General features: G+C 42.1%; 1 protein-coding gene across 2 annotated transcripts in view; it reads left to right on the top strand.

The window, feature by feature from the left end:
• The first annotated feature begins 2,226 nt into the window (after window positions 1–2,226).
• Window positions 2,227–27,661, top strand: part of cc2d1b (coiled-coil and C2 domain containing 1B) — a 103,257-nt gene continuing 77,822 nt past the window's right edge. Inside the window, exons 1-3 of one of the 2 annotated variants that reach the window (XM_073063005.1) lie at window positions 2,227–2,833; window positions 13,237–13,369; window positions 23,269–23,372. In XM_073063005.1, the coding sequence (XP_072919106.1) occupies window positions 2,768–2,833; window positions 13,237–13,369; window positions 23,269–23,372 (303 nt within the window). In that variant the 5' untranslated portion in view covers window positions 2,227–2,767. The remainder of the gene's footprint in view (window positions 2,834–13,236; window positions 13,370–23,268; window positions 23,373–27,661) is intronic. The other variant, XM_073063006.1, reaches the window with a different exon arrangement.

Genomic DNA, 27,661 nt, shown 5'->3' on the forward strand with positions numbered 1-27,661 from the left:
TTTTTTATTTCCATCTTTTACAGTTTCAAAATAACAAAAAAGGAAAAGGGCCCAAAGCAAGAGTTTGGGCACCCTGCATGGTCAGTACTTAGTAACACCCTCTTTGGCAAGTATCACAGCTTGTAAACACTTTCTGTAGCCAGCTGAGAGACTTTCAATTCTTGTTTGGGGGATTTTTGCCCATTCTTCCTAGCAAAAGGCTTCTAGTTCTGTGAGATTCTTGGGCTGTCTTGCATGCACTGCTCTTTTGAGGTCTATCCACAGATTTTCGATGATGTTTAGGTCAGGGAACTGTGAGGGCCATGGCAAAACCTTCAGCTTGCACCTCTTGAGGTAGCCCATTGTGGATTTTGAGGTGTGTAGGATCATTATTCTGTTGTAGAAGCCATCTTCTTTACATCTTCAGCTTTTTTACAGACAGTGTGATGTTTGCTTCCAGAATTTGCTGGTATTTAATTGAATTCATTCTTCCCCCTACCAGTGAAATGTTCCCCATGCCACTGGCTGCAACATAAGCCGAAAGCACGATCGATCCACCCCCGTGCTTAACAGTTGGAGAGGTGTTCTTTTCATGAAATTCTGCACCTTTTTTCCTCCAAACATACCTTTGCTTATTGAGGCCAAGAAGTTCTATTTTAACTTCATCAGTCCATGGAACATGTTTCCAAAATGCATCAGACTTGCTTAGATGTTCCTTTGCAAACTTCTGATGCTGAATTTTGTGGTGAGGATGCAGAAAAGGTTTTCTTCTGATGACTCTTCCATGAAGGTCATATTTGTGCAGGTGTCACTGCACAGTAGAACAGTGCACCACCACTCCAGAGTCTGCTAAATGTTCCTGAAGGTCTTTGGCAGTCAAACAGGAGTTTTGATTTGCCTTTCTAGCAATCCTACGACCAGTTCTCTTGGAAAGTTTTCTTGGTCTTCCAGACCTCAACTTGACCTCCACCGTTCCTGTTAACTGCTATTTCTTAATTACATTACAAACTGAGGAAACGGATACCTGAAAATGCTTTGCTATCTTCTTATAGCCTTCTCCTGCTTTGTGGGCATCATTTATTTTAATTTTCAGAGCGCTATAGGCAGCTGCTTAGAGGAGCCCATGGCTGCTGATTGTTGGGACAAGGTTTGAGGAGTCAGGGTATTTATAAAGCTTTGAAATTTCTATCACCTGGCCTTTCCTAACAATGACTGTGAACAACCCATAGCCCTAACAAGCTAATTAAGGTCTGAGACCTTGGTAAAAGTTATCTGAAAGCTCAAATCTCTCGGGGTGCTCAAACTTTTACATGGTGCTCCTTTCCTTTTTTTTTCACTCAAATTGTACAAAACAAAAATAATACACTAATCTTGCTTAAAATGTTGAAAAGAATGTTTCATCTTTAACTTTATGACTTTTGGAGATCAGTTCATCTTCTGCTCACTTAACTATTCACAGTAACAGAAATTTTGACCGGGGTGCCCAAACTTTTGCATGCCACTGTACCTCTGTTAGATTTCCCTTAGCCTCCTTTACTCCAAGGTAAACAAATGTAGCCAGGACAATGATCTCATTAGGGCTCCAATTCAGGTAACATCCTGGTGAATATGCGCTATTCTATCCAGCACAACTACATCTTTCCTATAATGCAGTAATTGTACCGTACATACGTATTAAACTAATGTTTTGGGAAGTTGCAACACAACAGTAACTTTAATGATCAATGCCCAGGGGTTTAAAGGAAAACATGCCTGTGTCTTCTTTACTTCCCTGTGAACTTGCACTACAAGTTTCTTCTGTTTACCAACATTTGTCAGCACCTGCTATTCACTGGAGAAGTCTTCGCACCACCATTAGAGTTCCCAGAATGCAATACCCGGTGTTTATGGGGATTAAATTCCATCCGCTAAATTTCCCATCTAATCTATACAATAATGCAACCTCTGACAATCTTCCTCGCTATCCACCTCACCAACAACTTTGATGTCCTTGGTAACGTACGAATGATGCTTTCTGCAAAGCCAGGGCTAATGTCCAATGGACGTCACCTGTTCCTTTAAACCGCGGTTCTTCGAGATTTTATTCTGGAGGTCGAATTCCGTTTTCTTTTCAGCATAGCTACAACTGCATTATTTTTTACGCCTTTTTCTTTTCCTCTGGTGTTTAGAGGGAGAAATAACAGCAAAGAAAAAGATGTTAAATTGGCAAAATGTGACTTACACAATTCTTCACTTTGGACCTAACTTTGCTGCTGCTATTAGCCTCTCTGTTGGCCTCAGTTTTCTGGGATACTAAACAGACGCACTTTCCCCAAAAAGAACGGAAGTTTATCTCAAACAGGGAACTGTTTTCCTAGCTGTATTGCAACGTTCATTGCTGCTTCCGAAATTACCGTGAGAAATCGACAAGTGCACTTGCTTCCAAAACAAACGTCTGTATTCACAAACTCTGGTTCTGAGACGCTTTGCGGCGGCGGAGGGTGGTTTAAATAATGGGAGAATTATTATAGGTGCGAGTCACAGTCTCCTCTCGGTGGGAGTGAATGAGATGGATGTGTCGGGGCCGCGCCGGGCGGGCGGGCGGACCGGAAAGGGGCAGCCGCGGCCGCTGTGAGTCTGCGTCAACTCGGAGCTCGGGCTGTCTGTCTGTCGGGTGACGGTGACGGTGGCGCCCCGGCTGCCGCTGGCTCCCGACTGACACCCCTGCACTGTTCGGTTGAGGAAGTGAATTAACTTGTACCTGAAAGTCGTATCTTGACGGCTGCGTAGGCCGCCTGTCGGATAGACCATGTTTACAGCAAAACCTCAAAAGAAACACGCAACCAAAGGCCAGGGCGCAGCGGCAGCTAAACAGGTAAGTACATGGAGACCGATGACTCTGTGTTTCAAACCGTGTCCCGAGACCGGGAGGGGTAACTCATGGTGACATGTCTACCACAGACTCCCACTCTTAAATGGGTGGGTTTACTGCAGTTTGTTTGTGAAGCACGTGATGTTAGAAACTCGTGACGTTTTGCAACAACCTCGGACAAGTTCTACTAATTTTCCAACTAACTTTTAAGCTCTTTGCAGTAGATATTTATGATGTCACAAATAAGTAACGTTGTGAGACTCGACATTGGCTCATGCCCAATATTCTTGCGGGCAGCTTTGTTAGAAGTGTTGGGGAGGGTTTAAACTAATTTCGCAGAGGGGTGAGAACCGGAGTGAAGGGACTCAGGATAGGAAGGATGGTAGAAAAGTAAAGATTATGTGCGTTGGGGAGGGTTTAAACTAATTTCGCAGAGGGGTGAGAACCGGAGTGAAGGGACTCAGGATAGGAAAGATGGTAGAAAAGTAAAGATTATGTGCCGACAGACTGCCAGGAAGCGCAGGCAGGTGCTGGGACTTGCAGGCAACGTGCTGAGTATCAAAATGTTAAGAATGCAGAATCAGAAACGATAGCAAATGCTGTACTCAAGGTGTTGTCTCTAAATGTGCGTAATATAAGGAATAAGGTGGATGATCTTGTTGCACTATTACAGATTTGCCAGGTATGATGTTGTGGCCATCACTGAATCGTGGCTGTAGATTGGTTGTAGTTGGGAGCTGAATGTCCAAAGTTACACGTTATATTGGAGGGATAGGAAGGTAGGAGGCAGCGGGGGTGGTGTGGCTCTACTGGTAAAGAATGGTATCAAATTAGTAGAAGAATGTGACATAGGATCCGAAGATGTTGAATCCTTGTGGATTGAGTTAAGAAACTGCAAGGGTAAAGGGATGCTAATGCCAGTTATATACAGGCCTCCCAACAGTGGCTGGGAGGTGGACCACAGATTACCACAGGAAACAGAAAAGGCATGTAAAAAGGGTAATGTTATGTAAGTCCTGGAAGACTTCAACATGCAGCTCAATTGGGAAAATCAGGTTGGAAACAGATCTCAAGAGAGTGAGTTTGTTGAATGCCTACAAGATGGCTTTTTAGAGCAGTTGGACATTGAGCCAACTAGGGAATCAGCTACACTGGATTGGGTGTTATGTAATAAAGGTGATTAGGGAGCTTAGGGTAAAAGAGCCCTTAGGAGCCAGTGATCACAATATGATTGAGTTCAACTTGAAATTTGATGGGGAGAAAGTCAAGTCTGATGTGGCAGTATTTCAGTGGAGTAAGGGAAATTACAGTGGTATGAGAGAGGAGTTGGTGGTCAAAGTAAACTGGAAGGAGCTTCTGTCAGGGATATCACCAGAGCATCAATGACGTGCGTTTCAGGGAAAAATGAGGAGGATACAGGACATATGTAATCCAATAATGAAGAAATACTCAAATGTTAAAATATAACCATGGCTGACAAGGGAAGTCAAAGCTATTGTAAAAGCAAAAAAAAAGGCACACAACAAAGTACAAACTAGTGGGAAGATAGAGGTTGGGGAAATTTTTGAAAACCTACAGAGAGCAACAAAAAAAGACATTAGGGAAAAGATGAGATATGAAAGCAAGCTAGCAAATAATATCAAAGTGGATAGTAAAACTTTTTTCAATTATGTTAAAAATAGAAGAGGAATGAGAGTGGACATAGGACCGCTAGAAAATGAGGCAGGAGAAATAATAATGTGGGACAAGGAGATGGCTGATGAACTAAATGAGTATTTTGCATCAGTCTTCACTGTGGAAGACACGAGCAGTATGCCTGATGTTGTAGTGTGTGAAGGAAGAGAAGTGGATGCAGTTACTGTTACAAGAGAGAAGCTGCTCAAAAAGCTGAAAGACTTAAAGGTACATGTCACCCAGACCAGATGAACTGCACCCTAGGGTTCTGAAAGAGATAGCATTAGAGATTGTGGTGACATTATAAATGACCTTTCAAAAATCATTGGACTCTGGCATGGTGCCAGAGGACTGGAAAATTGCAAATGTTACTCCAATCTTTAAGAAAGGAGGAAGGCAGCAGAAAGGAAATTATAGACCAGTTAGCCTGATATCAGTGGTTGGGAAAATGTTAGAGTCAAATGTTAAAGATGAGGTGATGGAGAACTTGGTGACACAGGACAAGACAGTACAAAGTCAGCATGGTTTTTTCAGGGAAAATCCTGCCTGATGAACCTGTTGGAATTCTTTGAGGAAATTACAAGTAGGATAGATAAAGGAGATGTAGTGGATGTTGTATATTTGGGCTTTCAGAAGGCCTTTGACAAGGTGCCACACATGAGGCTGCTTACCAAGTTAAGAGCGCATGGTATTACAGGAAAGTTACGAACATGGTTAGAGCATTGACAGATTGGTAGGATGAAGTGAGTGGGAATAAAAGGATCCTTTTCTGGTTGGCTGCCAGTGACTAGTGGTGTTCTGCAGGGGTTGGTGTTGGGATCACTTCTTTTTATGCTGTATATAAATGATTTAGATGATGGAATAGATGAGTTTGTTGCTAAGTTTGCAGATGATATGAAGATTGGTAGAGGGGCAGGTAGTGTTGAAGAAATAGGTAGGATACAGAACAACATAGTCAGATTAGGAGAATGGGCAAGAAAGTGGCAAATGAAATACAATGTTGGAAAATGCATGGTCATTCACTTTGGTAGTAGAAATAAATGTGCTGACTATTTTCTAAATGGGGAGAAAATCCAGGAATCTGAGATGCAGAGGGACTTGGGAGTCCTTGTGCAGAATACCCTGAAGGTTAACTTGTAGGTTGAGTTGGTGGTGAGGAAGGCAAATGCCATGTTAGCATTCATTTTAAGAGGCCTAAAATACAAGAGCAAGGATGTGATGCTGAGACTTTATAAAGCACTGGTGAGGCCTCACCTTGAGTATCGTGAACAGTTTTGGGCCCCTCATCTTAGAAAAGATGTGCTGGTATTGGAGAGGGTCCAGAGGAGGTTTACAAGGAATGAAAGGGTTAACATACAAAGAATATTTAATGGCTCTCTGGGTCTGTACTCGCTGGAATTCAGAAGGATCGGGGGGGGGGGGGGGATCTCATTGAAACCTTTCAAATTTTGAAAGGTGTAGACACAGTAGATGTGGAAAAGATGTTTCCCATGGTGGGAGAGTCTAGGACAAGAGGGCACAGCCTCAGGATAGAGGGGCACCCTTTCAAAACAGAGATGCAGAGAAATTCCTTTAGCCAGAGGGTGGTGAATTTGTGGAATTTGTTGCCACATGCAGCTGTGGAGGCCAGGTCATTGGTTGTATTTAAGGCAGAGATTGATAGGTTCTGCATTGGACGTGGCATCAATGGTTATGGGGAGAAGGTTGGGAACTGGGTTTGAGGAGGAGAAAAAAAAAGGATCAGCCATGATTGAATGTTGGAGCAGACTCGATGGGCAGATGACCTAATTCTGCTCCTGTGTCTTCTGGTCTTATAGTTTTATGTCATTTCTTGTACACAAGAGCGAAGGAGAGAACAATATAATTGTTACTCCAGATCTAATGAAGCACAAAAAGATCTTGCAGATTAACCCTACTGTAAGAAGATAAATTTGATGCTTTTATGGTTGGAATGTTATTAACCCAGCTAGGAAAAAAATGCAGGCATTAGCAAATCCATCCATGAATACACTATATTTTAATCTAGTAATATGTGTGTTTGGCAGGGCTCCATTTAATTTCCTGTCATCGATTACCTGAGAGAAAGATTGTTCTTGGTGTGATAGTACTGCTCACTAGTGCCTGATAGACTCTGTGTTTGTCAGCCTCAGCATTCTGGAATTCTCTATCAGCAGGATGAATGTACTCAACAAGTCGATGGAAGGTGGTGCTAAGATATACCCATGTTCTCCAGTATCAGTGATCCCAGATCACTAATAATACATATAGATTCAGACTGCAGCTGTCTTGATATTCTTTCTCAAACACAGCCCTAGAAGTTCATATTTTTTACACCAGGACCATTTTCCACAACAATATTTTTATTCTCTATTTATATATTCTCAGCATGATTGTGATTGTTTGGAACCATACTGATTCTACTCAAACTCATTTCACTAAGGGGATTGGATTATGTTGACAGTTCATGTCCCAGTGAACTTAGTTTGAAAGCAGCATCAATAAGGTATTTACAGTGCCTTGGAAAAGTATTCAGCCCCCACAACTACTTTCACATTTTACTGTCTCATTTTCTAAATTTAAAATATATTGAAGTAGGAAGTTTTGAGTTAATCTACAAAGCATTGTGAATCATGTGCAAAGGTTCCAAAACCTGTCAACAATTTACTAAAAATTAGAAAACCAAAATTGCGAGTCTGAAAAAGTATTCATCCCCTTTGTAATTATGCTAACTTCCCTTAGGTGCAATATAGTACCTTACCAACTCACCCAATTTGTTGATGCAGACAACTGGAGGATTATCTGAATAAAGATCCAACAGTGTGGTAGATTTTCAATAGACCAAACTAAAATGAGAACAAAAGAGCATTCATGGCAAGTCAGGTAAATGGTATAGAGAAGCACACATTGGGGAAGGCACTGAAAATATCTCAGAACTCAGTGCAGTCCATCAAGAAAAAGTGGAAAAATATGAAACTACAGTCACACTGCCTAGGTCAGAATGCCCCCCCCCCCCCAAAACTCAGTCGCTGGAGAAGAATGGCACTTAAAGGAGTGGCTGCTGTCATGCCAACTGTCACTATGAGTGAGCTGGAGATGAGGTTCATGGCTCCGCAATCTCTTAAGGCCTTGCACATAAAGGATATTTACGGAAGTATGGCAAAGAAAAAGATCTCTTAATTAAATAAAAACATATCCTCCACTGAGAAAACTGAAGTGGAACTTATTGGCTTCAACACTAAACAGTACGTGTGGCATAAGTCCAATATTGTGCATCAGTCCGGTAACACCACCCCACTAATTAGTTTAACATCTGTAGTTGGGAAAATGCTTGAAGCTATCAAGAAATAGCAAGGCATCTGGAAAGAAATGGATCCATCGTGCAGATGCAGAATGGATTCAGCAAAGACAGGTCCTGTTTGACAAATGTACTGGAGTTCTTTGAGGATATAACGAGCACAGTCGATAGAGGGGAACAGATGAATGTTATTTACTTGGATTTCCAGAAGACATTCAATAGGGTGCCACATAAAAGACTTATCCATAAGATAAGGATGCATAGAGTTGGGGTGATACATTAGCATGGATAGAGGATTGGTTTACCAATAGAAAGTAGAGAGTTCTGGTAGATGGGTGTTACTCTGGTTGGCAATCAGTGGTGAGTGGTGTGCAGCAGGGGTCGTTGCTGGGCCCACAATTGTTCACGATATACATTAACAATCTGGAAGAAGGGACCGAGTGTATGTATCTAAGTTTGCTGATGACACGAAATTGAGTGGAAAAGCAAATTGTGTGGAGGATGTGGAGTTTCTGCAGAGAGTTATAGTTAGGTTAAGTGAATGGGCAAGGGTCTGGCAGATGGAGTACAATGTTGGTAAATGTGAGGTCATCCACTTTGGAAGGAAAAATGGAAGATCAGATTATTAGTTAAACGGTAAAAGACTGCAGCGTGTTGTTGTGCAGAAGGACTTAGGAGTGCTTGTGTGTGAATCGCAAAAGGTTGGTTTGCAGGTGCAGCAGGCTATCAAGTAGGCAAATGGAAGGTTGGCTTTCATTGCTCGAGGGATTGAATTTAAGAGCAGGGAGGTTATGCTGCAACTGTACAGGATACTGGTGAGGCTGCACCTGGAGTACTGCATGCACTTCTGGTCTCCATACTTGAGGAAGGACATACTGGCTTTGGAGGCAGTGCAGAGGAGGTTCAACAGGTTGAGTCCAGAGGAGAGATTGAGTCGCCTGGGACCGTACTCGCTGGAATTCAGAAGAATGAGAGAAGATCTTATAGAAACATATAAAATTATGAAAGGGATAGATAAGATAGAGGCAGGAAAGTTGTTTCCACTGTTAGGTGAGACTAGAACTAAGGGACATAGCCTCGAGAATTCTCTGCCCAATGAAGCAGTGGAGGCTACCTCAGTAAATATATTTAAGACATGGTTGGATAGATTTTTCATAGTAGGGGAATTAATGCTTATGAGGAAAAAGCAGGTAGGTGAAGATGAATCCATGGACAGATCAGCCAAAATCTTATTGAATGGTGGAGCAGGCTCGATGGGCTGGATGGCCTACTCCATTTCTTATGTTCATATAGTGGAGGTAGCATCATGCTGTAGGAACCCTCACAAAACGCTGGAGGAACGCAGCAGATCAGGCAGCATCTATGGCAATGAACAAACAGTTGATGTTTCGGGCCAGGACACTTCATTGGGACAGGACAGGAAGGTGGAAGATGACAGAATGAAAAGGTGGAGGAGAGGAAGGAACCTGATAGGAGAGGAGAGTGGACCATAGGAGAAATGGAAGGAGGAGGGGACCCAAGGGGAGGTGTTAGGCAGGCGAGAAGAGGTAAGGGGCCAGAGTGGGGAATACAGGAAGAGAGGAGGGGTGGGAAACAGTTTTTTACCAGAAGAAAAAATTGATATTCATTCCACCAGGTTGGAGGCTACCCAGACAGAATAAAGGTGGCCTCATCATGGCTGAAGAGGAAGCCATGGACCTACATGTCAGAATGGGAATGGGACTCAGAATTAAAATGTTTGGCCACTGGAAGTCCTCCTTTTGACAGATGGATTGGAGGTGCTTGATGAAGCAGTCTCCCAATTTACAACGGATGTCACCAGTGTAGAGGAAGCTGCATTGGGAGCACTGGACACAATATCATGTTAAGGGATATTTTTTCAGCAGCAGGGACTGGAAATCTGGTCAGGATTGATGGGATAATGGATGCTGGTAAATCCAGAGAGATCCTGGATAAAAACCTGCAAGCCTCTGCCAGAAAGTTTAAACTGGGGAGGAAGTCATCTTTCAGCAGGACAGTGACCTAGAGCAACCATGGAGTGGCTTCAAATAAAGCAAGTTAATGTCCTTGAGTGGCCCCGCATCCTGACGTAACCCAATGAACGTCTCAAGATTGCTGTCCACCACTGCTCTCCAGTAAACATGGCACAGCTTGAGCAATTTTGCAAATCTTGCTCCATCACATTGTGTAAAGCCAACTGAGACTTATCCAAAAAGACTACTGGTTGTAAAAGCTGTGAGAGGTGGTTCAACTAAGTACTCAACAAAGGGAGATGAATTCTTCTGAACTGCTGACATTTCAGTTTTTGAATTTTTAGTTCTTCATGCTTTATAATTTTCCCTTTATTTTGGTCTCTACTGTGAAAAAAGAAGCATGTGATTCACAAATAAAAACTCAGTTAAATTGATCAAAATTCCTGGTTGTAATGCTCATTTATGTGAACAAATGGTTGGTAACTGAGTACATTTACAAGGCACTGTACCACTTTTTTCTCAGTTCAGTCTGGTAAAGCAGTGTAGCAAAGGGGTGCAGATAATATTTCCAGTTAATATAGGTAACAATATTATAGCCAAAAATTAGGTACATTTGGTGTCTCCTTGGTGGTTGATATCTAGGTAGTACTTTACCTTTTGGAATTGGGACATATTTTGATGATATAAAGACTCTTGTGTCCCATCCTCATTCCAACGTTCATTAAATGAAATCCAGCTATGAAGTATTGCATGTAGATCTTGTTGCTCTCCAGGCACATCCTGTTTAGGGGTCTAGTTCATTCACAGGTATAAACCAATTTCTTTTTCTCATAAGCAAGTTGAAAAGCAAAATAAAGTAACCTCTCAGCAAAATCGGATAATACAATGTAGAGAAAGGTCCTTCAGCCCATCTGGTCCATGACAACCAGGATGCCCACCTAAGCTAGGCTCGTTTGTCTGTTTAGCCCATATCCCCGTAAACTAAATCTTCCTTATCCACGTGCTTGTCCAATTGTATTTTACTCATTACAAACGTACCTGCCTTAGCCACTTCCTCTGGCAGCTCATTTCATAATTTCTGGGTGAAAAAGTAACCCTAGTTCCCATTAAATCTCTCCTTTCTCACCTCAAATCGGTGCCCTCTATTCTTTGATTTCATAGAAACATGGAAAACCTACAGCACAATACAGGCCCTTTTGGCCCACAAAGTCGAATAAACACTGATTTCCCCAATTCAGAAAATCTTCAACCAATAGCCAACCAGTGTGCTATTCAGGAATGAGATCCCCACCCGCAATAGTGGAGTAGACAGTTGCTCAGTCAGCTTGGATCAGAAATAAGCATTTGCTGGAATATTGCACACATGAATGATAAATATGTGTTCTGAAATATAGTTTTGAAAGGGAACATGAAAGGCAGTTCATAACAGTCAATGGGAAAGAGAAAGCTTCCCAGTCAACTCCAAGATTCAACCATATTGCCCACTCTTGTCTCTGTTAGAATTGACCCTGATGCCAAGTGCTGAAAAAAGAATACAGGCATAAAATGGTGATGATCCCAGTTGCAGTTTGTTGGTTTGATTAGACCTTGGGAAGAGCAAGGTCATGTTCTCTGGCAATTGGCTTCACCAGGCCTTCCTCCTTCAGGGACACATACCTGATGGTACTGTGATAGTGGCATATGAAGAGGCTGTGTGAAGCCAAGAGATGGTGATTGCAAATTTTACACTTCCTCTCGGTTGTAGAAAAGAAGCTGATTATCATGTGTGAGATCTGTTTGTGCTGCTGAGAATGGTGCTGGTATTGTCCATGTTCCATTCTGCTAGAGTCTGAAAACTATCATGCAGCATGAAAACAAACCCTTCTGTCCACCTCATCCATACTGACCAAGATGCCCATCCAAACTAGTCCTGTTTGCCAGTGTTTGGCCATAACTTTCTATGCCTTTTGTATCCATGTACTTCCTTGTGCAAATCTACCACCCAATATGGGAGGGGGAATGTTGCCCCTCAAGTTCCTACTCAATCTTTCCTCTCTTACCTTATCCTATGCCTCTGTTTCTTGATTTCCTGACCCTGGAAAAAAACATTCACCCTGTCTCTGCCCTTTAACATTTTATACACTGCAATAAGTTCACCTTTCAGTGTGCCACACTCTTAGGAAAAACATCCTGATGGACGAATATCCAGAAAAAGGGAGGAAAAATATATTCAGTGTGGCATTCATCCCGACAACTGGATTTGGGTGGAGTTGGTTCAAGGTGCACACTAACCCTGAGTATGCAAACACCAAGTCTCACTGAGTGACGATGTTCTGTCTGCCCCGGTGTTGTTAGCGTTTTACTGGCCATGGTTCAATTTAATATCAGAGAATGTATACAGTATACAACCTGAAATACTTACTCTTTGCAGATATCCACGAAACAAGAAAAAACCCTAAATAATGAATGACTGAAACATCAGAACCCCAAAGCCCCCTCCCCCTGTCCCCACTTGCACCAGCTAAAGCACCGACCTTCCTTCTCCCCCACCATACAAGGAATACCAAAGTACCCAAAAAGACCTCGATTGAGTGTCCACTCCAACACTTCGGTATCTGAGACAGGCTCTCTCATTCGCCAGGGAGAGTCAGGTTGCTCTTGCAACAGAGAGTGGGAGAGCAGCAGCTCGCTGTCTTGATGTTGCAATCTTCTGCATCGCTTCTCCAAGACCCCCGACAGCTCCCACTCAGCATCAAAAAGAGAGAGCGATAGAGAGGATCACTTGTGTACAGGGGCTGCCTTCTGACAACACACCAATGAAATGGTCTGTGCCTTACCACTTGTCTTTTATTTCTTTAAAATAACTGCCTGTGCAGAAGAGCAGCTTTTGAAGATCCTCTGTATAAGATCCTTCATGCAAACGTGGTAATTAATGAAGTATGTGTTTGGAACAAACTTTAGACTGGTTAACTAACTTTAATCTTGCTTTATAGTTCTTTAAGCCCAGAAACAGGATTGAACCACAAACTAAAAATAGAATAGAAACCAGAAATTAATAATCATAACAGTTTCATGTTTGTTGAATAGATGAGTTAGCTCATTATAAGTTATATAAATTAGTATGGCCTTTTCATTGTGCAATTGTTTTGTAGCCAATTTGGAAAAAAAAACATTCAAAGAATGTTTATGAAGCTAGGGTAATTTTTGAATATCCTTTGAATTTTAAGAATGAATCAGTTTGTGGAAATATTTAATACTTGTCAATTGCAACTTGTTAAACAGTCATGATTTTGATTATGTTTATCATTAACTGGATGAAGGTCTGCAGTTTTATACATAGAATATGACAATGTGGTGAGAAGAGCCATGAATTTGTACTGTTTGCATATATTCAAAAAAATTCCCTGTGCTAAGTTTTAGTTTAATAGTCATCTTGTTAGGAGCCTGATGAAACTGATTCTTCACTGTTCTGTTTTTAAATGCAGCTTGGCCTGTTTGTGGACTTTTCATGTGAAGACATGCTTACTGAAGGAGATAGTAACGATGGGGATCTGGAAGCTGAGTTAGCTGCAATTACTGGAGTGAAGGCAGTCACAAAACCAAAATCCAAAGAAAAAAGTTAGTATTGTCTGGGTTTATTGGTTATGCTCTAACTTTATAAAGTTTGGTTTAAAAAGAAAAATGTAAATAAATAGCCCACATCATGGAAACTCTAAAAATTTTTAAAGATCTATTTAATTTATGAGCATTTTAAGATTAGGGTTATTTGCCTATGGTTTGCCTTGAGTTGCCCTTACAGGAAAGGCACGTCACCCTGCTCTGTGGAGGGGTTATGTTCCTAGAAAACCATCAATATCAAGATTTTCTGTAACATTGAATCCGTGTTGTAAATAGAGATGCATTCCAATGTGATGTTTATCTCTCAGCAAAGGTGACACGATCTGTAACTGTTGGTTTATGGTGTTGGGGTGTGGGAGGACACATAAGAATTTTGCTTTAGAAACAGACAAGGCAAGTTCTTAAGTGGCCAGCAGCTGTGTATGGAGATAGAAAAAGAGACTCCAGATGCTGGGCATCTTCAAGCCTTCAGTTTAACTAAATATAGGTAAGGTAGAATCAGAATTGGGTCCATTATCTTTGACAAATATTGTGAAATTTATTGCTTCAAAATAGAACTGATAACAAATAGCAGTGGTTGACTCGGTCTATGCATTTATGTTCCTGCTTCTCACATCATAGGCAGCACTGTGGAGGTGGTGGGGGGGGGGTGATCTGTCTGATAGTGATGTGAGCTTACCTCACTAAAGTAAGCCATGTTATTGGTGTGTGCATCAAGAAATATAAATTTTAAAAAATATACAGGCAAAATTGTTCTTTTGTACTTTGTGTTTAACTTTTAACAATAATTTTACTTTCATATTTTAAGACATGAATCTTGCTAAAGAGCTGAAAGAAAAATGTATTGAGTAAATCTGCCCAGAGCAAATACTGAATTCCAATTGATTAATGCCGTGGTGATGTATCAATTACCACGACACCATTGCAGCTTAGAGCATTCTGGTGTTCAGAGTTCATTACCAGCGCTGTCTGTAGGGAATCTGTATATCCTCCCTGTGGAATGCGTGGGTTTTCCCTGGGTCCTCCAGTTTCCTCCCACAGTCCAATAACATACAGGGTAAGTTAATTGGTCATTGATTAAGTCCTGTGTGAATTTGAGGTTATCCAAAGTGCTGCCTTTGTCCTAATTTCCATCAAGTCCCATTCACCCAGCATCCCGGAACTAGTGACTCACTTCCAGTCAAATATAATCTCAATTTTTAAATTCTCACCTTAGTTTCCAAATCTCAATAAAACTTCAACCCTCCCTACTCTCCACTCTGTACCCATGTAATTGAGGCCTAAATTTTGGAATTCTGTCACTAAGCTGTTCTTTTAGTACATCATCTTCTCACTTTATGTTGTTCCTTAATAACTGCCTCTTTGACCAAGCATTTGTTTGTCTGCCTTAATATCATCTTTCATGGTTGAGATCACTCAACACTCCTAGAAAGCTCTCTGGGATGTTTTTGCTGCATTAAGTGTGCTATATAAAAGCTGTTGCTCTGTTCTCTGATACTTTGGTACAGTCTTTAATTTTATGGCAGCTTCTGGTTAGAAATCCAGAAGCAGATAATTTGTGGAAAAAAATGAGTGCTTTTTGATGCTTCTGCTACATTACTTCTTTGGTTAACTGCCTATTGATTAATTGAAATGATAATTGAAAGTTATAACCTTCAGCCACAGTGTATTAACAGAGAACCATTGTCAGAATCAGAATCAGAATTAGCTTTATTATCACTGGCATGTGTCCGGAAATTTGTTAATTTAACAGCAGTTCAATGTAATACATAATATAGAAGAAGAAAAAGTAATAATAATAAGTAAATCAATTACAGTGTACGTATACAGAATAGATTAAAAATCATGCAAAAAACAAATAATATATATTAAAAAAGTGTGGTAGTGTCCAAGGGTCTAATGTCCATTTAGGAATTAGATGGCAGAGGGAAAGAAGCTGTTCCTGAATCTCTGAGTGTGTGCCTTCAGGCTTCTGTACCTCCTACCTGATGGTAACAGTGAGAAAAGGGCATGCTCTGGGTGCTGGAGGTCCTTAATAATGGACACTGCCTTTCTGAGACACAGCTCCTTGAAGATGTCCTGCGTACTTTGTAGGCTAATACCCAAGATGGAGCCAACTAAATTTAGAACCCTCTGCAGCTTCTTTTGGAACAGAACAGTTGGAAGTGGGGGAAGTAAACATAGATGATAACAACAGAAGACAGTGTCATCTAACCATTCTTTAGATGGAGAACAGGAACATGTCTGCCTTGTCTCATTATATTTGTCAATATTCTCAGTACCACTTCATAAAAGTCGTGGCATTGAACATTATTGCTTGACAAAATTCTTGGAATTACTTTATGATGTACTCGATTTAATTAATTGGTTACAAAATTCCAGTGTTGGTGAATGAGAAGTTCAGAAGAATCCTTGCATATTAGGAAAGATACTTGTGAATTGTACTTCCCACTGATAGATAATAAATGTTTTCTAATAAAGTTAGCACGGCTGAAACAATGTCACTGTAACCATACTTGTGGCATATTGTTGGGCAAAACTAGAACAGGAAACATGTATGCATTACTCTTTCCTTTGTAAGATCAATGAAAGCGTGAGAAGTCTCTTCCTTTATTAACGTGTATACTTTTCTGGTAGTAATTTTAACTTCCTTCAGAAATGACATTGGTAAGGCTGTCACATTAGTCACACTGGAGCTTTTTTTTTGCCTTCTCTCAGGCTGGGTGTCGTGGAATGGGGGTGGGCCGGTGCATGTCTGAAATCAGATAAACACAGAAAATACCCGTTGGCAAAAAGTGAAGGAGAGCTGGTGAAGAGGAAGAAGTGATCGTCTTCCAGTAATTGTGTAAAGGTTCTTCTATCAGATCCAAGATGGATGCAAATCATTTTGACTCATTCATGTCAGCTCTTGATTAGAAGATACTGATAAAGTTAATAGATCTGCATTTGACTGCTAAAAAAGAAATTATCATTTCAAAGAACTGATCACAGCCTCTTTTCCTAGAAAATGTCTGAAGTCTGTGAAGTGGCCAAGTTATACAGTATATAGTGTTATAAATAAGAAAATGTTTGTCTGAACCATTTTTATTGCTATCGGAAGATCCTGTTGTTCATTGGTAATATAAAATACTGCAAGTCTGGTTCCTTGGTAGCTGAGGGAGCTGTGTGGTTTGTGGCTTCTATGTTGCATTCAGCATCACCTGTTACAGCCACCCAGGGGAGGAGGTGCCAGAGGCACTAGGAGAGAACAGGGGTGCAGTGGACGTGCTGTAGTCTGCGCTGGCTGGAGGCTGGCCCCTCCCATCGGCTCTGCTCTCCAGTGTTCGGAACCCTGGAGGACGAGCAAGATTGCCTTGGCTTGCGGCTGACAAAGAACAAGACAAGCTGATTTGCCTTCGTCTGCAGATGAACATCTCCATCGGCACAATTGTACCACAAGACTGTGTGCTCAGCCCTCTCCTTTTCTCGTTTCACACTAAACCACTGTGTGGCTAAGCACAGCTCTAATGCCCTACTCGAGTTTGCTGATGACACCATTGTGGGAGATTAAGAATCTGGCTGAGTGGTGTCAGAACAACAGCCTCTCACTCAATGTCAGCAAGACCAAGGAGCTGATTATAGACTTCAGGAGAGGGAAAGCAGAGGTCCCTGAGCCGGTCCTCATCGGAGGATCAGAGGTGGAGAGGGTCAACAACTTTACGTTCCTAAGTGGTGGTATTTTGGAGTACCTGTCTTGGGCCCTGGGCAGTTGTGAGAAAAGCATGGCAGCACCTCAGAATCAGGTTTAGTATCACCAGCATATGTTCTGAAATCTGTTAACTCTACAGCAGCAGTACAATGAAATATATGATAGATAAATGTAGGAAAAAAAGCAGGTTACATTACGTATAAGATTGGCATCCGTCTGCCTTGAAGGACAATGGGCAATTATGATCATCATTACCAACCAGGGCGGAAAGTATGGAAATCCTGAGATGTCCAGTCATCAAGATCCCCTTCTCAACCTCACCATTGTAGTCCAAAGGAAAGCTTATGAAGCAATATGTTGGCACCAGCTTGGCTGCTGAGCTGCTGGAAGGATGTTCAATGACGTCCAGCCACCTGAGTGGCTCCACTCTGGATTTGCTGTCTGGATTTACTCCCGTAGCCTTCGTCTCTCCCGAGGCTGCCCACAAGGTAGTGGGGCTACTTACTCATTGTTGGGGGTTTGGTTCACGAGCATCAGGGCACGTCCGGATGTGGTGCTACATGTGCAGGGGCCAGACCTCCTCCCTGTCCTCTGTAGTTCAGCCTGAGTCTGAATGGAGTTCGGTTTCCGTGTATCGCCAGCGAGGAGGCACGACATGAGGCTTGTTGTTGGAGAGGCTACGTACTGGCGGGGAGAGACTTACATATTCAGCTCTTTTTGCAAGATTGCTAACTAGCAATGAAAGCTGAAAGTGAGAGCGTCAAGCACTGGCCACTATACTACCACACTAGACACGTCACAACAACTATTTTGACACCATTAGGTTTCAATAGGTACATTTAATGTCAGAAAAATGTATACAATATACATCCTGAAATTCTTTTCTTCGCAACCATCCATGAAAACAGAGGAGTGCCCCAAAGAATGAATGGCAGTTAAATGTTAGAACCTAAAGCTCCCCCCCCAGCTCCCCCTCCCACGCACTAACAGCAGCAAGGCAACAGCCCCCCCACCAGCAAAAATGCATCGGCGCCCTCCACCGAGCACTCAAGCGTGCAGCAAAGTATCAGTAAAGACACAGACTTACTTTACCACAAAGACTACTCGTTCACCCGGTAATTCAACATACCGCAGGCTCCCTCTCTCCCTAATAAGGAAAAAAGAGGTGATCCCGTTTCACAGTGAGAGAGGAGACATAACAGAACAACTTGCTGACTTATGGTGTTTAAATACCTGTTGCGTCGTTTTTTCCAAGCCAGTGCCCAAAGAACTGGGGTCTCTGGGCACACAGCCAGCAGCCAGCCGGCTGCTTCCGATCTTCTGTGTTCTCCTGCGACTCATCAGTCGGCAGCAGCACCAGCCTTGAATCAGTCCGTCTCCAGAGCCACCAAAATCCGGCAGCCTGAAGGCGTGCTAGTCTTCCAGGCTGCGTCCTTGGCATTTCAAAAAGCATCCGGTCGCGAGGCCCTGAGAGTGGGTCCCTTTCCCGCAAAGAACTGAAGTCAGCGTGTAACTCCAGGTCAGGGTCATCAAAAGAACCCTGAAAGGGAAAAATAGAGATATTAAAGATAGAAATAGAGCTGTTTCCAAAGATGCAAGCAAAGAAGTCACTGTTTAGCTCCATCATTACTAAGCACTGCCCTCCGCCCAGACATACGTATGTCTGTTAAATAGTTAAGTTAAAATAAGTAGTGCAAAATAGCAAGTAAAAAAAGTAGTGAGGTGGTCCTCATTTATTCCATGTCCATTTAGAAATCGGATGGCAGAGGGGAAGAAGCTGTTCCTAAATCACTGAGTGTGTGCATTCAGGCTTCTGTGCCTCCTTCCTGATGGTAACAGGAAGAAGGCATGTCCTGGGTGGTGGAGTTCCTGAATGATGGATGCCGCCTTCCTAAGGCACCGCTCCTTGAAGATGTCTTGGATAGTGCAGAGCCTGGTACCCATGATGGAGCTGACTAATTTTACAAGTTACTGCAACTAATTTCGATCTTATGCAGTAGCCTCCCTCCCCCACCCCCCATACCAGACGATGATGTAACCAGTCAGAATGCTCTCCACGGTACATTTGTAGAAATTTGACAAACCAAATCTCCTCAAACTCCTAATGAAATTAGTCACTCTTTCCTTCTTTATAACTGCATTGATATGTTGGGACCAGGTTAGATCCTCAGAGATCTTACCACCCAGGAGCTTGAAATTGCTCACTCACTCCACTTCTGATCCCTCTATGGGAGTTGGTTCGTGTTACCTTGTCCTACTCTTTCCGAAGTCCACAATGAGCTCTTTGGTCTCACATACATTGAGTGCAAGGTTGTTGCTGCAACGCAACTCAACTAGCTGGTATATCTTGCTCCAGTACACCCTCTCGTCACCATTCTGCCAACAATGGTTGTATCATAAGCAAATTTAGAGATGCCATTTGAGCTATACCTAACTACATAGTCATTGGTATAGAGAGAGAGCAGAGCAGCTGGCTAAGCTCACATCCTGAGATGTGCCAGTGTTGATCATCAGCGAGGAGGAGATATTAGTATCAAACCACACAGATAGTGGTCTTCCAGTTGGGAAGTTGAAGATCCAATTGCAGAGGGAGGTACGGAGGCCTAGGTTCCATAGTTTATCTATCAGTACTGTAGGATTGGTGCTGTTAAGAATGGTGGTGTTAAACACTGAGTTATAGTCAATGAACAGCATCCTGATATAGATTTTTGTATTGTCTAGGTGATCTGAAGTAGTGGATATAGCACAGTACATCATGGATAAAGCCCTCCCAACCATTGACCATATCTAGACGAAATGTGAAATCCCATCACCGGGTTCGGGAAGAGTTACTACCCCTCAACAAACAGGCTCTTGAATTAAAGGAGATAACTTAGTTCAACTTCACGTGCCTCATCATTGAAATGTTTCCACGACCAGTTTTTTTTTTGTATTTACACAATTTGTTGTCTTCTGTGCTCTGGTAGGACATATACTTATTATTCTATAGATTTGGAGAGTATGCCTACAAGAAAATGAATCTCAGAGTTGTATATGGTGACATAATGTAGTTTGAACAGCTTGAGTTGAGAAACTGCTGTGCATTGTTCTTGTAGAAACTTGAATCCATAACAACATTCCATGCACCATCAATCTTCTGGCCATGCCACTCTGGGACTTGTGCCGATATTATTTTTTGTAACCGTGTGTGCTATCGTAATTATGTTCAAAGTAAATTCATCAGCAAAGTATATATATATGTCATCATATACAACCCTACGATTCATTTTCTTGTGGCCATACACAATAAGTCTGTAATAGAATAATAACCGTACTAGAATTGATGAAAGACCACACCAACTTGTGCGTTCAACCAGTGTGCAAGACAACAAAAAGAAAACACATAAAATAAAGAAATAATAAATAAATAAATAAATAGATAGATAGATAAGCAATAAATATTGAAAACATGAGATGAAAAGTCTTTGAAAGTGAGTCCATAAGTTGTGGAACATTTCAATGATGGGGCAAATGAAGTTGAGTCAAGTTATCCCCTTTGGTTTAAAAGCCTGATGGTTGAGGGGCAGTAACTGTTCCTAAACCTGGAAGTGTAAGTCCTGAGGCTTCTGCGCCACCTACCTTTCTGGTGGCAGCAAAAGGAAAAGAGCATGCCCTTCATGGCAGGGTCTATGATGATGGATGTTGCTTCTCTGCAACAGCACTCTGTGTAGATTTGCTTAATGGTAGGAAGGGCTTTACTCGAGATGGACTGGGCTGTATCCTCTATTTTTTTTGCCAGATTTTCCATTCAAGGGTTTTAGTGTTCCCGTACCAGGCCATGATGCAGCCAGTCAATATATTCGCCACCACATATCTATAGAAATTGGTCAAAGTTATGGAAGTCATTGCTGAATCTTCGTAAATGCCTAGGGAAGTAGAGGTGCTGCTGTGCTTTCTTTATAATCGCACCTACGTGCTGGGCCCAAGATAGGTCCTCTGAAATGATACACTGAGGAGTTTAAAGTTGCTGACCCTTTCCACATCTGGACCTCTGACGAGGAATGGCTCATGGACCTCAGGTTTCCTACTCCTGAAGTTAATAATCAGCTCCTTGGTCTTATTGACATTGACTGAGAGGTTATTGTTATGACATCACGGCCAGATTTGCAATCTCCCTCCTATAGGCTGATTCATCACCACCTTTGATTTGGCACATGACAGTGGTATCATCAAGAAAACTGAATATGGTATTGGAGCTGTTTAGCCACACAGTCATAGGTGTAAAGCATGTAGAGCAGGGGGCTAAGCACACAGCCTTGTGGTGCACCTGTGCTGATGGAGATCATGGAGAAGATGTTGTTGCCAATCTGAACTGACTGGGGTCTGCAGGTAAGGAAATCAAGCATCCAATTGTATAAGGAAATATTGAGACCAAGGTCTTGAAGCTTATTGATTAGTTTTTAGGGGATGATGGTATTGAATGCTGAGCTGTAATTGATAAACAGCATCCTGAGGTATGTATCTTTGCTGTCCTGATGCTTCAGGGTTGAGTGAAGAGCCAATGAGATGGCATCTGCTATGGACCTGTTGCTCCGGTATGCAAATTGGAGATGATGCAAGCCACTTTTCAGACAGGAGTTGATGTTTCATTGCCAATCAATTCACTGTGGATGTAAATACTAGTGGATGATAGTCATTGAGACAGGTTACCACGATCTTCTTAGGCAATAGAATAATTGAAGCCTGCTTTAAACAGATGGGTGACTGCTGAAGCGAGAGGTTAAAGATCTCAGTGAACACTCCAGCCAGTTGATCAGTATGGATCTTTAGTATTTGGCTAAGTACCCTGTCTGGGCCCGGATGCTTTTCGTGGGTTCACCCTCCTGAAGGATGTTTGCACATTGGCCTCAGAGACTGAAATCACAGGATCTTTGGTGGTTGTGAGAGTTTGTGACGGTCAAGGTGAAAATAGTAGGCACTGAGCTTATTTCCTATGTCGCTTGCCACAACCCCAAGCATGCTTTGTTGATTCAAGTTTAGTCTGGAATTGCAATTTGCCCGTGAGATGGCTTTCTGGAGATTGTACCTGGATCATTGTAACTTTCTTGGCCACCAGTCTTGAATGCCTCTGATCTGACCCTCAGTAGATTGAGGATCTCATGGTTCATCCAGGGCTTCTGGTTGAGGAAGACTCAATGATTTTATGGGGAAAGACGTATCACCGATACACTCAAAAACTTCTATAGATATATCGTGGACAGCATTCTGACAGGCTGCATCACTGTCTGGTATGGAGGGTCTATTGCACAGGACTGAAAGAAGCTGTAGAAGGTTGTAGATTTGATTAGCTCCATCTTGGGTACTAGACTACAAAGTACCCAGGATATTGTCAAGGAACGGTGTCTCAGAAAGTCAGTGTCTATTATTAAGGACCTCCAGCACCCAGGGCCTACCCTTTTCTCATTGTTACCATCAGGTAGGAGGTACAGAAGCCTGACGGCACACACTAGTAGTTCAGGAACAGCTTCTTCCCCTCTGCCATCCGATTCCTAAATGGACATTGAACCCTCGGACACTACCTCACTTTTTTTAATGTATAGTATTTCTGTCTTTTGCAAGATTTTTAATCTATTCAATATACATATAGTGTATAAAGTATACTGCATAAGATTTACTTATTATTATTACTATTTTATGTTTTTCTTCTATATTATATATTGCATTGAACTGCTGCTGCTAAGTTAGTAAATTTCATGTCATGTGCTGGTGATAATAAACCTGATTCTGATTCTACAACTAGGAGTGCTGTGTGTGGCTGTTTGTGCTGTGTTTTGCACCATAGCCCCAGAGGAACACTTTCGTTTAGCTGTATCAGCATGTATGGTTGAATAACAATTAAAGTTTCAGCTTGAACTTGGCAGCTTATACTTTAACGCTAGCTTTAGAGATTTGTTTTTTACAAGAGGAAATGAGTAGTGCTATTGTTTTCATCTGGTATATAATTCAGCCTTCAGGAAATGCTACTGATTTACTGTTGATTTATTTTTTCCCACAGCTGGGATATAAAGCTTGGTATTGTGAAGGATAATTGCATTAAAATCCCTCCGAGTTCTCTCATATTAATTATCTGACAATATGCCAGATACACAGCTATTTCAATAAGCTATAATCTGAGAACAAAAGAATTTTAATAAACTAGACCTGACCCTGATCTTGCACATTCTAATCACAGCACCTTTGCCCATGGGCCACATAGAACGAATGGCTGACGAATGCATGAAGGATTTAGATGAAAATGACGACGATGATGATTTTGAAAATGATGAGGATCTCTTGGTAAGTTGTTACTTTGAAAAGGATAAAATGAGTATTGCATGATAAATTAGTTCTCAAAACAAATTTGTGTTTTTGAATTCTGTCCGGGCAAGGTGGTGCTGCTGTCTCACAGTTCTAGGATCCTGGTTCAATCTGATCTCGGGTGTTGTCTACATGATCATGTGGATTATTTCCAGGTGTTCTGGTTACCTCTCGGATGTGCTGGTTGTTTTATCTGATCACTGTAAATTACTCCTTAATATCGTTCAGGGGGGAAAGCACTAAAGGGAAGTAGATGGGTGTGTGAAAGAGAAAATAAGTTACAGCAATACAGGAAAATGAGAGAGGGAATGGAACTCATGGGTTGTTCCTTTGGAGTTGACATTAACATAATGTATTAATACCATTATGAAGTATGAAGTTAGTTTTCACTAATTTAATCTTAAACATGAAAGCACATTGTTCTTCCAGTCCGTTACATCATCCACTTTGACATTGGCTTCCCTGTGACCCAACTTCACAAATCAACCTTGTTCTTGTATCCATTAATATCTTTTGATTGATAAATATCTACAGTGCCTATAAAAAGTATTCACCCTCCTCCCAATAGTTTTCATGTTTTACTGTTTTAAAACATTGAATCACAGTGGATTTAATTTGGCTTTTTTTGACACTGATCACATGTCAAAGTGAAAACAGATCTCTACAAAGTGATCTATATTAATTACAAATATAAAACACAAAATAATTGAATGATAAGTATTCACTCCTCTTTAATATGACACTAAATCATCACTGGTGCAGCCAATTGGTTTTAGAAGTCACATAATTGGTTAAATGGAGATTACCATGTGCATTTAAGGAGTTTCTTTTTTTTGTAATTTATTTTTTATTGAAGTTCATCATCAAACAAACATTTCCATGAGATGTATTTCAGACATTGTACATATATATCATATAATCATATACATCACAAATCTCCACAAAGTATTTATCTGGGGTATACACTTATAGAAAAGAGCGGAAAGAAAAAAACAAGCAAAAGGAAAAAACAATGTACAACTAGGGAGTGATTTTTTTTTTACAACAAATTCATTGATTTGTGAGAATAAAATCAGGCCCATGAGATGTTATGTAGTTAAACCATTTTTCCCAGTATGAATCAAATTGTTCCAGCTTATGATTAACAGATGCTGTTATCTTCTCCATTTTGTAAATGTCCATTGTAATTTCCATCCATGTATTTAAAGTTGGGCTCTCCTGTGATAATCATTTCCTAGTGAGAGTCTTTTTACCAGCCATCAACAGTATATTCATTAAATATTTATCTCTTTTCAACCATTCTTGAAGTATATATCCAAAATATATGGTCTTACTCTCTAGATAGATAGATAGATAGATACTTTATTCATCCCCATGGGGAAATTCATCATTTTTTCCAATGTCCCATACACTTATTGTAGCAAAACTAATTACATACAATACTTAACTCAGTAAAAATATGATATGCATCTAAAATCACCCTCTCAAAAAGCATTAATAATAGCTTTTAAAAAGTTCTTAAGTAGTTTACTTAAATACATTGAGTCCTAACCCCGGCACTTTAACATATCTTACTCCTGGCGGTTGAATTGTAAAGCCGAATGGCAATGGGGAGTATTGACCTCTTCATCCTGTCTGAGGAGCATTGCATCGATAGTAACCTGTCGCTGAAACTGCTTCTCTGTCTCTGGATGGTGCTATATAGAGGATGTTCAGGGTTTTCCATAATTGACCGTAGCCTACTCAGCGCCCTTCGCTCTACTACCGATGTTATACTCTCCAGTACTTTGCCCACGACAGAGCCCGCCTTCCTTACCAGCTTATTAAGACGTGAGGCGTCCCTCTTCTTAATGCTGCCTCCCCAACATGCCACCACAAAGAAGAGGGCGCTCTCCACAACTGACCTATAGAACATCTTCAGCATCTCACTACAAACATTGAATGACGCCAACCTTCTAAGGAAGTACAGTCGACTCTGTGCCTTCCTGCACAAGGCATCTGTGTTGGCAGTCCAGTCTAGCTTCTCGTCTAACTGTACTCCCAGATACTTGTAGGTCTTAACCTGCTCCACACATTCTCCATTAATGATCACTGGCTCCATATGAGGCCTAGATCTCCTAAAGTCCACCACCATCTCCTTGGTCTTGGTGATATTGAGACGCAGGTAGTTTGAGTTGCACCATATCACAAAGTCCTGTATCAGTTTCCTATACTCTTCCTCCTGTCCATTCCTGACACACCCCACTATGACCGTGTCATCAGCGAACTTCTGCACATGGCGTGACTCCGAGTTATATTGGAAGTCTGATGTGTACAGGGTGAACAGGACCGGAGAGAGCACGGTCCCCTGCGGCACTCCTGTGCTGCTGACCACCGTGTCAGACCTACAGTCTCCCAACCGCACATACTGAGGTCTATCTGTCAAATAGTCCACTATCCAATCCACCATGTGAAAGTCTACTTCCATCTCCATTAGTTTGTGCCTTAAGATCTTGGGCTGGATGGTGTTAAAGGCACTAGAGAAGTCCAGGAATGTAATCCTCACAGCACCACTGACCCCATCCAGGTGAGAGAGGGATTTGTGCAGCAAATACGTGATAGCATCCTCCACTCCCACCTTCTCCTTATACGCAAACTGAAGAGGATCCCGGGCGTGCCTGGTTTGTGGCCTCAGATTCTGTATTATCAGCCGCTCCATGGTCTTCATCACGTGCGACGTCAAGGCAACAGGTCTGAAGTCATTCAACTCCTTTGGTTGTGGTTTCTTCGGTACCGGGACAATACAGGATGTTTTCCACTGTCTGGGTACTCTTCTCTGCTCCAGGCTCATGTTGAAGATGCGCTGTAGTGGTTCTCCCAGCTCAGTCGCACAGGCCCTCAGTAATCGTGGGGATATTCCATCCGGTCCAGCTGCCTTGCTGGTACAGATCTTCCTCAGTTGACCTTCCACCTGTGCAGCCGTAATCCTGGGCGTGGGCAAGGTCTCCTGTGAGTGGCTATTTTCCTGTGAGGGAAGTAAGAGGGAGGACGAGTAGAAAGACAAGCCTGGTGTGGAGTTCTGCGGTGAGGATGAGATTGTGCTGTCGAACCTATTGAAGAAGTTGTTCAGCTGGTTCGCTTTCTCCACATCTCCACTTATGTTTGCCCCCCGCTTTGCACCGCATCCGGTGATGATCTTCATCCCATCCCACACCTCCTTCATGCTTTTTTTCTGCAGCTTTTGTTCTAGCTTCCTCCTATACTGCTCCTTTGCCCCCCTTATCTGTACTCTGAGTTCCTTCTGAACTCTTTTAAGCTCCAACCGATCACCATCTTTAAAGGCCCTCTTCTTCTGATTTAGGAGGCCTTTGATGTGACTAGTGATCCAGGGCTTATTATTGGGATAGCAGCGAACAGTTCTAACAGGAACAACGACATCCACACAAAAGTTAATATAGTCCGTTGTGCATTCAGTGACCTCCCCAACGCCCCTACAAAGCCTCCCTTGCAGTTCATCCCAGTTAGTAGTACCGAAGCAGTCTCTCAGGGCCTGTTCAGCTTCAGGAGTCCACTTTCTAAAAGAGCGTGTAGTAGTGGGATGCCTCATCACAATTGATTTATATCTGGGCTGTAACAAAACCAGGTTGTGATCAGCTTTCCCCAGTGCAGGCAGCGGGGATGCACTGTATGCATCCTCTACGTTTGCATACAGTAGGTCAATAGTCCTATTACCCCTGGTGTAACAATCTCTAAGGGTATTTAACATTTAAAGATGTCTTGTAGGGCATTGTGTATCCCCCTCCAATAGTTTTTGATAACAGGTGTTATGATACCAGCCCCCTCCTTTGTGAGAATTGCAAGAGCCCTAGAAAAGGGGGGTCAATGACCCAAAAGAGAGAGAGAGAGACAGGCTGAATGGACACAGGAAATGGAAAGACATTCCACTGGGACAAAAGCTGGTGACTGTGGCATTGTTCTCAGGAGACACCTGGGAACTGCAGTCGTGCCAACTCGCAGGGACATTGTAAAGCCCTCGGGCAAAGTGGGCTGGTTGAGAGAGAGAGGTTGCATCACCTGCAACCTGATTGACACCTGAGATCCTGTGAGGCAGTATAAAGAAGGGTCTGAAAGAGGAGGACCCTCAGACGCACCAAGGAGACACCAAGAAGCACGATAACGCTTCCCGTGGGAACGGGAAGCCATTTTGAAATAAGCCACGTGCGTTAAATTCCGAATGCGGGGTTTGTGGCTGGAACCAACGGAAGATCGCTTTTAACTAACAACGGGGA

Source organism: Hemitrygon akajei, chromosome 12 (genome assembly GCF_048418815.1).
Source record: "Hemitrygon akajei chromosome 12, sHemAka1.3, whole genome shotgun sequence".
Classification (NCBI taxonomy): Eukaryota; Metazoa; Chordata; class Chondrichthyes; order Myliobatiformes; family Dasyatidae; genus Hemitrygon; species Hemitrygon akajei.